General features: G+C 45.4%; 1 protein-coding gene across 2 annotated transcripts in view; it reads left to right on the top strand.

Annotated features, from left to right (window-relative positions):
• Window positions 1-12,665, top strand: part of PLCE1 (phospholipase C epsilon 1) — a 352,472-nt gene that overhangs the window by 121,590 nt on the left and 218,217 nt on the right. For both annotated transcript variants that reach the window (XM_008074585.2, XM_008074587.1), the window contains exon 2: window positions 1,793-2,081. In XM_008074585.2, coding sequence (XP_008072776.1) covers window positions 1,793-2,081 — 289 coding nt within the window. The remainder of the gene's footprint in view (window positions 1-1,792; window positions 2,082-12,665) is intronic.

Here is a 12,665-nt window from a genome sequence, read left to right as displayed (position 1 = left end):
CCATGTTCATGACCAGCTCTCTAGCTGGTCAAGGTAGAGCCAGGAGTACAACCTCACATACTTGACACCAATCTGAGCTCTCACCAACATCTCGATGGCCACATGGACACCAAAAATTTAATGACAGAGACTTAAAGCTAAGAATTCACGCTGTGCCTTCAAGTGACAAGTAGATCGCAGTAAGCAGAGAAAGGCAGAAGAAATCTAGTTAGGGTCTACCCAGCGTGATATCATGGGGGTTCTGTGTGCATTCAGTGTCTCATGAGGACCTAGCACAACTCAACAGAGGTCCTCTCGATGTCCACGGGCCCTGGGTAAGGTGAGATTTGGCATGTGCGGTAGCATGCAGGCACTTCCATGGCCTAGAGGACAGTGAGGGTCTTCTCTTCCCTGGCTATTCATCAGTGTCATCAAAGGGTGTGGCCTTTATTTCCACCCTACAAGAAGTTTTTTTTTTATTTTCCTTCTGTTCCCCTTACTAGACTGTGAACTCTTTGAGGGGAGAAGCTGTTTTTTTTATCCAGACCTACCACCGTTTCTGGTTTATAAAAACATATGCACATTTGTTGATTTGATGAATGAATGACAAGTCTACAAAGTACGGTGCTCAAGGTGATGCAGTAGGGACATGATATAGCCTTTCTTCCACCATCAGAGAGCTGGATTACCTCACCCCGTGCATAGTTCTTCTTTTTGTTTATATACTATCCAGACATTTCTGGCTTCCCATAATGCTTGACAAAACCCCCAAACCTTCCTGCAATAATGTCAAACCTTATCAGTCTCAGGTCTTACCTTCTAAATGAGATTGTGAAACCCAGCATTGCAAGCGGCATGCGCAGACCTTTGCACTTGTCCCATGTCTTCTGGTCCAGGGCCTTGAACAAGAGCAGGGACTGTGTACAGAGCAGAGTGCGTATGAATCAGGGTGTATATATAAAGCAGAGTGTGTATTGAAGCAGACTGAGTATACAGAGGAGGGTTGGAATGTGTATGGAGCAGGGTCTGTGGATGGAGCAGGGTTTGTATACAGAGTAGGGTCTGTGGACGGAGCATGAATGTTGAGACGACATCAGAGTGCATTGGAGCCATGGCTGGGAATCTGTCCTAAGAGTCCAATCTTCCTGAGACAATGCTGAGTGAATTCAGATGAGAAGGGGAGAAGAAATCAGGCTAGTCACAGGGCAGGGCAGGAAGAGTGGATCTGTCAACTCAGGAGATGTGGGAGGTGAAGGAGGAAGAAGAGAAAAAAGAATTCAAAGACTTTAATCCCAGCTGACGGTTTGAAGGATTATGCCCAAGGGAGACACAGAGACGTCCTCTTTCCCCATGACCTTCTCATCCTCACTCCAGTGTGAGCATGGAGAAAAGATTTCCCATGAATGTCAACCGAAGCACTCCACGGAGGCAGACAAACATGGGGCAGTCACTCAGGAGAGACCAGAAGGACAAGGAGGAAAGGTTTGCCCTGGTCTCGCTGCAGACGAGCTTTGCTCTGCTGAGGAGGAGGAGAAATTTGAGCTGAATGTATTTTTGGTTGGTGCAACTTGTAAGTGCTCTGTTTGATAGCTGACTTGTTTGAATGGCCTGTTTCATAACTACACATAGCTTTTCCAAATAAATGGTGTCTGTAGAATGTTCAGGTTAATGCATGCGTCCAGGGCTCAGAGTGTTTGCGCTCAGAGCCTCTGAGCCTTCTTTCTTAATAAGTCATCTTGGCATTCTGTCAACAAGTTAATTTGCTTTTCTAAGAAACTAGATGAATACTTCCTGTACTTTGTGCTATTCACAGACCTACAATGCAGTGAGAAGAGGAGAAGGAACCGAAGATACGGTGGGATCTCTACTCCATTTCTTCACAAAGCTCTCTGCTGCCGAGACCGCCCATGGAAGGATTAGCAGGGGCCCGCATGTAAAGCGATGTGTCCACGATTCTGTGTGTGAGTATCGTGCCACCCTCCAAAGGACTTCCGTGTCTCAGTACATCACCGGTTCTCTCCTCGAAGCAACCACGTCGTTAGGAGCAAGAAGTGGCCTTCTCAACACTCTTGGAGGATCTGCTGGACGAATGATGCTGAAAGGTAATGTCTGAAATCTCACTCTGAACTTTTCTCCTTGAATGACAGAGTGAGCCCGAGGTAATATCTATGCACCTCCTATTGGAAAATTGAGTAAACAGTGACTCTAAGTAACAATCACTGATGTAAAAGAATATGAAAAGGTGATCTCTTATTAAAATCCCTTTAGGTGTCAACATTCCAAATAACAAGCTCTAAGACTTTGAAAGAAATAGATGGGTAAAATGCTAGCTTTAATTTTCTAAAAAATTATTCAGGCAGGTGGTTTTTCCTAGTGATGGTCCATGACAGATGTCAATCGCTTAAGATGCTGGTAAACAAATATGGTCACGAGGTCACACTGAATGCCAACTGTGACTGGTAGCAGCATGAAGTCTAGCTCTCCTTCATACACAGAATCAGTCGTTTCCTATTGACCAGAAAAGCTGGGGACCATCCTCCTGTGATTTCCACCTTAAAGTGCAAGATAGGCAGGCAGCCTGCTGAGATCGAAAGCCAATGAAAAGATGGGGTCCCTCTGCATCTGAACCTCTCAGCTACTTCCCACGAGTAGCAGACAGGCAGGTCAGAAATGGCAGTGCACCAGAGAACCTTGGAGACGTGTGCACCACACAGCTGTCACAAGCCACTTGGCAGCCTTCCCTGGCAGGAAGCTGCCAGCCAGCCAGACAGGGACCATGCAGAGCCGCGTTCCACTTCCTGGAGGTTGCCAAGAGCTCGAGCTGACATCTGGCCATTTCTCTCAAGCAGCTATTTTCCATCCACGGCAAGCCCTGAGACCCACAGCTATCCCTGAGACTCACAGCTAGTAGGACAATGACCTTCCTCCTTGATCCTCAACCTCCCCAGACCCCTGGTCAGACCTGGGAGGAACGCCACCTGCCACCCCCTCCCTGTGTACCATGTTGGGTGCCATGTTGGTAGGTTTTTCTGGAGTCACTCCTGGGGTCTGGCTATAGAAAATGAATGAAGAAAAACACAAGGTGCAGGAAGACTGATCCAAGAGACTCATATGCTGGTTTCATATGTTTCACGGAGCAAGGGATATACATGGAGCAGGGTGGAGGTGAAACTTGGTTTCATATGTTTTTCATCATCAGCATCAGGCTTTTCAGCATTTTTTTGAGCCCCTACTCAGTGCTAGGAGCTGGGAAGGGAACAAAACATAATTCTTGCCCTCATGGGGCATATAGTCTCTAGGTAGTAGGCAGTTTTCGCTACTGCAAGATTCAAGGTTTCTCCACTCTGAATTGGCTCCCAGAGTTTGTCAAACCAGCATTCTCCATCAGGCTCTTCCCAGAAAGTCGGGCAGAAACAGGCATGTGGGATGGATGTTGCTTCAGGGCTTGTGACTGTACGCAGGACTTCTTCCTACGAGGGAGTCAAGCTATGTTTATCAGATGCCCATGCTGTGCCCGGCAGTGTGGAGGTATCATGGGAGATCCCAAGGAAGTAGAAGTCCATTTACTTGTCTTTTAGGTGTTTATGGCCACAGTGAGGAGGCCAGATGTGCATGCACCAAGTAATCAAAGGATAGGATGAATAAATAATTAATGGAGGCTCCCGGCTTCCCACACAAGGCAGCCTGCCTCCAGTCTCCCACAGGTCCTTGGAGCAAAAAGAAGACAGCCAGACAGTGCGTCTGTTGCCCTGATAGTAACTTGGCCTCATTTGCTATTTGCAGTTGTTCGACTAGAACCTCATAGATCAATATTCCCAGCTCTGAGACTCACCAGACCATCAGCTAATGTGTTATCTTTAAATTGGTGTTTTATGCAAGAGTTGGGAGTTTCTTTAGCTTATTGCTTTGAAGCTCTTTGATGGTTTCTGATGACCCCCTGTGTCTCCTCCTGAAATAATACAGTTAGCTAGTTGTCTTCTGTTCCAGGCTAATTTTTCTGTAGTTCTTGCTTGCTATCTTGAAAACATTTATTTCAATTTCAGCATCCTCTCCCATTTTTTTTGTTATTGTTTTTTATTTTGGAATCAGGGACTCACTCTTTTGCCCAGGAGCATGGTCATGGCTCACTGCAGCCTCTATCTTCTGGGTTCAAGTGATCCTTCTGCCTCCTGAGTAGCTGGGACTATGGGTGCACACCACCACACCCGGTCAATCTTTTGATTTTTTTTTTCTTGTAGAGATAAGTTCTCACTAGGTTGCCCATTCTGGTCTCAAATTCCTTGGCTCAAGCAATCCTCCTTCCCTGGCCTCCCAAAGTGCTGGGATTGTAGGTGTGAGCCGCCACACCCAGCCTATTTGTTTAAAAAAACACAAAACAAACTGGGCTCAGTGGCTCAGCCTGTAATCCCGCGCCTTGGGAGGCCGAGGTGAGTGGATTGCCTGAGCCCACCAGTTCGAGACCCGTCTGGGCAGGCGAGACCTCATCTCTACAATAAATCAAAAATCAGCCGGGCGTGGTAGCGCGCGCCTGTAGTTCCAGCTCCGTGGAAGGCTGAGGCGGAAGGATCGCCGGACCCAGCAGGTCGAGGCTGCGGTGGCTGGAAGCGGCCACAGCACTCCAGCCTGGGCAACACAGTGAGACTCCAACTCAAAAACAAAAACGAAATAAAACAAAACAAACAAAAACAGGGCCTCAAAGTCACAGATTGCTCACATAATCTCTATGATCAGCATGTTGGCTAGTGGGTCTTGAGCTGGGATGGTTATACACTCTACCAGAGCAGCTAGGGGACATGCCGGCCGCTGAGATCTGGTGGTGACTTCTTAATGTCCTATGGCATAGATGTGGCCAACAGCTTTCTGCTTTGACTCACGCATGAAAATCCATGAGGAGTCTATAACCTCCCCTCAGCCTCCAGTTTATAAATGGGCTGTGCTCAACATATTCATTTCCTAGGAGTTATGTGGAACTTAGAAGATTTTCCCTGGAGAAGCAGCATTAAATGTTGTGATTTGCTTCCCAGACTCCGGGCCTCAAAAACCTCTTGAACCCATAACACAGTTGAACTCTGCACGCCTCTCATGGAATAAAGAGAAAAACGTCAGTGTCGGAATACTGAGCATTTGCCTCCCAGAAAAAGCAGGACCAGTGAGTTTAAAAAAAAATAAAAGTTTCTTGTTGAGGGGAAATATTTTTAATTAAAGATGAGTTAAAACTGTTTGGAGATTTTGGAAAGAACGTTTAGCCATTTTAGAGTTTTTAGGGGTTGGCTGCTACCCCTCTTTGTTATGGCTAATTACACTTTAAAACGCGTACCTGTTGAAAAACTTATCCCAGTAACTTTTAGGCCTTTTTTAAATGAGAGGCGTATAAATGGTATGACGAAGAGCTGAAGGAGGTCAGGCAAGATTTAAAATTTGTTTCCCCAGAGATAGCGGGAAAGGAAACAGCTCAAAAGAATGACCTCATGACCTCTCCCATGAGAGGAACCATGTTTGAATTATATTAAATGGAATTGGGAAAGGTAGAGCACAAGGAGAAGGAAAAAGACAAATGCTATATGACTCCATTTACATGAGGTCCTTACTGTAATCAAAAATCATAGAGACCGAAAGCAGAAAGGTGGTTACCAGGGGCTACGGGGGACCAGGGAGTTGATGTTTAATAGAATCTAGCTTTTCATGATAAAAAGAGTTCTGGGGCTCAGATGGGGATAGACACACAATAGTGTGAATACACTTAATACCACTGAACTGCACACTTGAAAAGGTTAAGACAGTAAATTCGATGTTGTGTGTATTTTATCACAATAAAAAATAATTGGAAAGAAAAAAAAGGAGGGATATGTTACGTAGGTCTTTCAACCCAGGTCTACTAAGATGTTAGAAGAACCAAGGAACGCCATTGCTGGATGTGGTTATGATTACAAGTTAGGGGTTGCAATAGCCTGCGGTGGGTGAGAACAGAAGAAACTGTCCAAACGATCGATCATTGTCATTGGTAACTCAGTGCTTGACTGACCAGAGCTCTGCAGCTTTGGAGCTGTATGGGGTGGTACAGAAATACAGCCAGTACACAGATAGGCCTGGTTTTGTCCCTCTAATGCCACCAAAGATGACATTCTATTAAGTTGAAATTTGCCAAACAACAAGAGCCATTTTCTGGTAAGTATTGATCTGGAAGGAAATGTCCTTGATGACAAAGGTATACTGTCTCCAAATGGAAAAATGGAATGCTTCCACCATCCGGCCAGGGACTTCCCCTGGTTTGATATAATTAAGATCTTTCTTCTTCCTGTCCCTGTCTCCTTTTTCCTTTCTTCATTGATCTTGTTAGACTCACAGAACTAATACCTTATAGCAGTGGCAGTCAAAAGAGTTGACTTCAATAACTAGGAAGCACTTTTCGCATTCCTCACTTGCTTTTTCTTTTTCGTTTTTCTTTCTTCTTCTTCTTTTTTTCTTTTGGCTTCCATGTTTTACCTACTGAAAGTCATCAAAGCAAGATAAAGTAAAAAGGGAGAGAAAAAAGTAAGTTGATCGATAGTACTGCAAAGCACCAAGACAGCAAAATCGGAAAAATAAAATAATGATAAGAGGACTTTTCAAATAATGCAGCTACAGAGGTGCATCGTATACCAGCCAATATAATAAAATGATTGCATTAAATTCAATTTTTCCTTCTCATATTTTTGCTGAGTAAAGTCTGTCAATGAAAGGATTCAAGATGACGCATCACCAGGACAAAGCATAGTTACCTTTAAATTATGCAGTGGCGGGGAGGGCGGACGGACGGACTGATGGGAGGGACAGGAGGTCACCAAGATGACACAGACACAGGACCAGGAGGAAAATCTGTTCCTCCTATGACAGGGATATTGGAAATTATTATTATGGACAAAGCCACCCAGTGAAGCCTCGCTGAATCCTCATGACTCACTGTTTGATGCTCAGCTGCAGTCTCCACTGAAAAATGAAAAGTTGCAGTCATAAAGAAGAACAAAATCATGTCCTTTGCAGCAACACGGATGCAGCTAAAGACATCATTCTAAGAGAAGGATTGCAGAACTGAGTGCCGCATGTTTTTACTCATAGGCTGGCCCTAAACATTGAGTACGTGAGCACAAAGGCAGGAACAATCGACACCAGGCCCTACTATCAGGGGAAGAGAAAGTAAGGGTTAATGGGCACACAACCACCCCCTGGGTACCACGTCCACACCAGGGGGAGAGAGGACTCACTAGAAGCCCAAGCCTCACCCGCATGCAATTTACTGATGCAGCAAATTCTCACATGTACCCCACAAATCCCAGCACTTTGGGAGGCTGAGGCGAGAGGACTGCCTGAGACCCAGGGTTTGAGACCAGCGTGAGCAACTTGGTGAGACCTCGTCTCTAAGATAAATCCCAAAAATTAGCCGGGCGTGGTGGCGTGCACCTGTAGTTCCTGCTACTTAGAAGGCTGAGACGAAAGGATCGCCTAAGCCCAGCAGATCAAGACTGCAGCGGCTGTGAGCGTGCCACTGCATTCCAGCCTGGGCAACAGAGTGAGACTCCAACTCAAAATAAATAAAAATAAAGACCACAAAAGGCATGCTCGCAAAGCCAGTGCTGAGATGACCAAGCACCACCACTGTGATGACTGCATGAAATTCTTGCCTTCATCTGTCCAGATAAGACACCCAAGCACAGAGATTCACCGTTGATGAGGACTGTGGGATCTGGTGGCCCATTTGAGTTCTGTCCATTGTCTATGGCAGACATTGTGGGGAATTGGGCTAGGGACCTTCACCATGCAGGGAAGTCTGAGACTTCGGGCTTCCGTTACATCAGTGACATCGTCTTGGCCACCCCGGGAGCTGCTGAAGGATCACCAGAGAATGCTGTGTATTAACGCTGATATTCATCACGCGGGACTGTGTGAGAGGCTTTCTATGCCACAGACGGGGCCAAAACTGTGTCCTTTTCCAAGTATGGAGAGTCCTTCCCAGGGACTAGGGACCTAGGGGGTATTGGCCAGCAAAGACAAGTCTTATGCTGTTAACAACCCACTTCAAGATGGGATTGATCGCAAGTCCTGTGAGTTCATTTTCAAACTGGTCCCATCCAAGGTCATGGAGGTGTTGCAGCCTAGCGTCACAGTCTCACAGAGTGGCTCAGACTCTGTGTCTGGGGGTCGGTTATGTTGCTTCAATCTGACCATCAAAGGGCACGCCAAGTGTGTGGAAATTGTCAAGAGCATCGCCCTGCCTATGCTGACGCTTGAAAGAGGTGTTAACACCATTCGTAATTCCACCTGGTACTGGTCGCACGAAACAGCTGTAGCCTTGGACACAGACATCCCCGATACGCTTCTATAAAGTGATGACTTCGAATACCTTGATTGCAAGTTTCACCTCAGTCCTTCCAATATGACTCACCGGATCACTAAGGAGGCCCTTGAGAAGATCAGATACCGATTGCTTGAAGACCCGAGAATGCTGCCCCATGCCCCTGGGGTTCAAATGCAGGCATCTTCTGAGGACACCAATCCAAAGGAGAGTGGCGACGAGGATGAAGAAGACCCTGACCAGCGTGTCTCCATCTGTTCCTCTGACTTACTGATTGCCTGTGAGGAAGAGTTCTCTGGCTCTGATGAGGAGGGGGAGGGCGGCCTCCAACGTAAAATAAAAGCCAAGAGAGTCACAACTGAGGATGACAAAGAAAAAGACCCTGAAGAGAAGAAAGAAGTCACAAAAGAGGAGAAAACTGAGGAGGAGAAGCCACAAGCTGAAGGGGTTACATCGGCCTGAGAGGGCTCGCCTGCTCTAGCTTCTGGCCAAGTCCCCACCTTTCTCCCCCAACCCCTCAGATTTTATAGTTTCTCTGTCTCTTGTATTTATATAGAAATATATTAACTGTAAGTACCTCGGGGACTAGACAGAAATCAGGGCCCTGAACCCAGGACAGCTGTGCTGGGTAAACTCTCCCCCTCCCTCCCCAGGCCTTAACTTTGAACCACAAAGGGTAGTGGGTCTGGGTGAAAGGAATATTTTTATGTAGCCATGAGGCAAAATTCTGAGATGCCGAGTGCCTGCTTAGTCACTTTGGCAAGATGGCCTTATTGAACATTCTAGAGGAAGGGTGGCTAGGGGGCATTTTCAAGGATCCCCTGCTCTTAGGCTCCGAAGGTAGTGTCAGCCATGTTTAGATTGGTTCTGTTCTCAGCCTTCCCACTGGCCTCCAGGCAGCCGAGAAACTCGCATTGCCTGCCCCTATCTATTTTGCCTGAGTTCTGCAGATGGAGGTCGGTGGTCCCATTCCTTTTTGAGTTAGTTTTCATTTCTGTGAGGTTCTTTGTGATACAAAGGCACATTTCTATTAAAAATAGTAATAATATATTATATAGTAGAAAGGATAACTCCAGTATTTATTTTATTTTATTTTTTTGAGTAGAGGTCTCACTCTGTTGCCTGGGCTGGAGTGCAGTGGCACCATCCTGGCTCACTGCAGCCTCCACCTACTGGTCTCTGGCAATCCTTCCCACTCAGCCTCCCAAGTAGCTAGGACTATAGATGCACGCCATCAAACCCAGCTAATTTTTTTTTTAATTTTTGTAGAGATGAGGTCTTGCTATGTTGCCTAGATTGGTCTCGAACTCCTGGGCTCAAGCAATCCTCCCACCTTGGCCTCCCAAAGTGCTGGGATTACAGGCATGAGCCACTGTGCCCAGTCTTCCATGGTTCACTTTTGACAAGTTTGAGTGCGTGGCATGCGTGTGTAGAATAATTACATTAAAGTTATTGGTTAGTGTGCATATGGATGGAATTAAATAAACAAATAAAGGTACTGATCGTCCATACACTGTAAATAGAATATTAATATGAAAATAAAAAGTACCTTACAGGTGTGATGTTTTTATCTGAAAATGGAGAGTTTATTTCTAATAGAAAAATGGAATAAGTTTTCCACTTATTTTCTTTCGCTGCAATAAGTATGTATATTCTATCTGTGGCTTTTTCTAAGGGCGGTAGCTTTGAATATGAAAACAAGAAGTCACAGTAGGAATGCACACACACGTCTGAACTGCATGACTACACATACCTCATAAATGGTTTAGTTTATAAAGGCTGTCTCCGTTGATTTCCTCATAATCAAAACAATTACCCTCAACATGCCTACCCAGCAGGGAAGGCATGTACATAGTTCTAATTCCAAGATTTAAGTTTATTTAAAGAAATACCCCAACTTATTAGTTTTGTGGCCATGAAATTATTTTCTTGGTGTTTAGAAGTATGCTTTAATGTAACATTGGGTGTGTTTCTGTCCCCATTAATCAACTAAAAAGTATTTGTGAGCTGCTCCTCGTGGCCTAGTACTATGTCACCTATGGGAAGAATGCAAAAACTAATATCTGGAAGTCTTTGACTTGTAAAATAATATTTTTCACTCCAGAGAATATGTAATCTTAGGTACTGAGGTAGTCCTCACCGCCTAAAGAGATCTCATCAAGCCGGGCTCGGTGGCTCAGCCTGTAATCCTGCACCTTTGGGAGGCTGAGGTGAGTGGATTGCCTGAGCCCGCGGGTTCGAGACCCGCCTGGGCAGCGAGACCTCATCTCTACAATAAATCAAAAAAATCAGCCAGGCGTGGTAGCGCACGCCTGTCATTCCGGCTACTCGGAAGGCTGAGGCGGAAGGATCGCCGGAGCCCAGCAGGTCGAGGCTGTGGTGGCCGGGAGCCACCACTGCACTCCAGTTTGGGCGACAGAGTGAGACTCCGACTCAAAAAAAAAAAAAAAGAGATCTCATCAAGTGCTAGACAGCCAAGTTGAAGGTGGCACCAGTAGGACACAGGACCAGGTCACTGGGTCCTGGTGGGCACAGAACAAAAACCCTCTGTCTTGGGACCGTAGGTGGTCAGGTATCATCCAGGAATGAGACTTCACACCAGAGCATAACCATGTGACTCCATGACTAGGTGTGACCTAAACCTGGCACTCCCTGCTCAGGTATGAATGTATTCATTTTGAGCTGGGAACTGGCTAGAGTTAATTCTTTTATCTGAACTGGGTGCAGCGGCTGGTGCCTGTAGTTCCAGTACTTTGGGAGGTTGGGGCAAGAAGATTGCTTGAGATCAGGAGTTCAAAGCCAGCCTGGGCAACATAGTGAGACCCTATCTCTACAAAAAATTTTTAAAAGTAACTGAGTGTGGAGGCACATGCCTGTGGTCCCAGTTACGAGGGAGGTTGAGGCGGGAGGATCGCTTGAGGTCAGGAGTTCGAGACTAACCTGAGCCCCTTAGGGAAACCCTAGCTCTACATATATTTTATATGCCTTAATTTTGCTCCCAGAAACCATTTATGAAAGAAGAAAGGAAAGAAGGGAAGGAGAGAGAAAGAAAGGGAGGGCAGGAGAAAGGGAGGAAAGAAGGAAGGAAGGAAGATCAAGTAATTAAAGGCTGATTAAGTCCTAATTAGCCTGAATTCAGAAAGGTGATTGGTGAGGGTAGCAACACCAGGCAGGGAGTTAGGGTGTCCATGTTTCTGTCTGGTCTTAAAAATGCCAAGTCTTGATTACAGAAACTCAGAATGAACCATATTCCAGAAATTTATTTGCAGGATAGTTATTTAAAATGCTGTACCCAAAGAAATAGTAACCATTCGATTCAAAGGCTCCCCCCGCCCCAAAAAACTCACAAAATGTTTAAAGTGAAAAATACTCTTTCATGATGATTTTTCAATGTTGGCGATGAAATGTTCCAGAAAAACAAACTGGAATAACAAATTGCTGTGTTCCTCCTGAAAGAAGCAGATTTAATTAGAGAAAGATAAAGCACAGATTCCCCTGGAGAGTCCAGAAGTATGAGGGGGGACCCCAAAAAGCCTGAACTTATTTATTAAAAATTGTGTATTTATTCCTATGTGTTTAAACTTGTCATCTTCAAAGTGCTCTTCGTTGGAGGCAATACGCCTATTTAGATGCTTTTTCCATTGCTCAAAACAGCTTTGAACTCATCCGTCTTGATGCCTTTTAGTGCTTCTGTCATTTTTGGTTTCACCTCTTCCACATCAGCGAAACGTTTCCTTTAAGGACTTTTTTCATGCAGGGAGACAAACCCCCAAAAAGTTGCTCCAGGTGAGACTGAGTGAATAGGAAGGGTGGGGCGCAGGGGTCATGGTTTTGGGGCCACGAACTGCTGAACACTCGGCGCGGCATGGGCAGGTGCGCTCGTCAATCAGCCACCATGAAATGGGCAAACGTGTTGAGAGAATCTCAAAAAAAAAAGATAAATAAAAAAGTACCGAAGCCGAACACAGCCTCTCAGAGTAACGCTAGCTGGTACACTGATGCCATGGACACCCGGAACACTCACCTCGTGGGAGAGGCTTGTACCACAATGGGGTCCAACCTCCCAAAGATGATGCTGTGTTTTTGGGGGGTCCCCCCTCTTGTACGTCTGAATCAGAGGGTAAAGACAGAGGCATAAGAATAGTATTTTTAAGCTGAAATGGTTACCAATAGTAAAACAAAACTAAATAATTTAGTTTTGCGATGATTGGAAGAATGGGCCAGATTTCTTCTCTTTCATGAGATGACTGAATACATTCTTTTAAAAGGAAATATATGAAATAATAAGGACAGAAAACTTTTTTTTAGAGTAGGGAGATAACTGCCAAAGAATCGGCACTGAATCTGCAGAAGTGGT

The sequence above is a fragment of the Carlito syrichta genome, unplaced genomic scaffold, assembly GCF_000164805.1.
Source record: "Carlito syrichta isolate Samal-C Ts95f unplaced genomic scaffold, Tarsius_syrichta-2.0.1 Scaffold316493, whole genome shotgun sequence".
In the NCBI taxonomy this organism is placed as follows: domain Eukaryota; kingdom Metazoa; phylum Chordata; class Mammalia; order Primates; family Tarsiidae; genus Carlito; species Carlito syrichta.
Note: the sequence above shows the minus strand (reverse complement) of the source record. Positions and strands in the feature narration are given on the sequence as shown.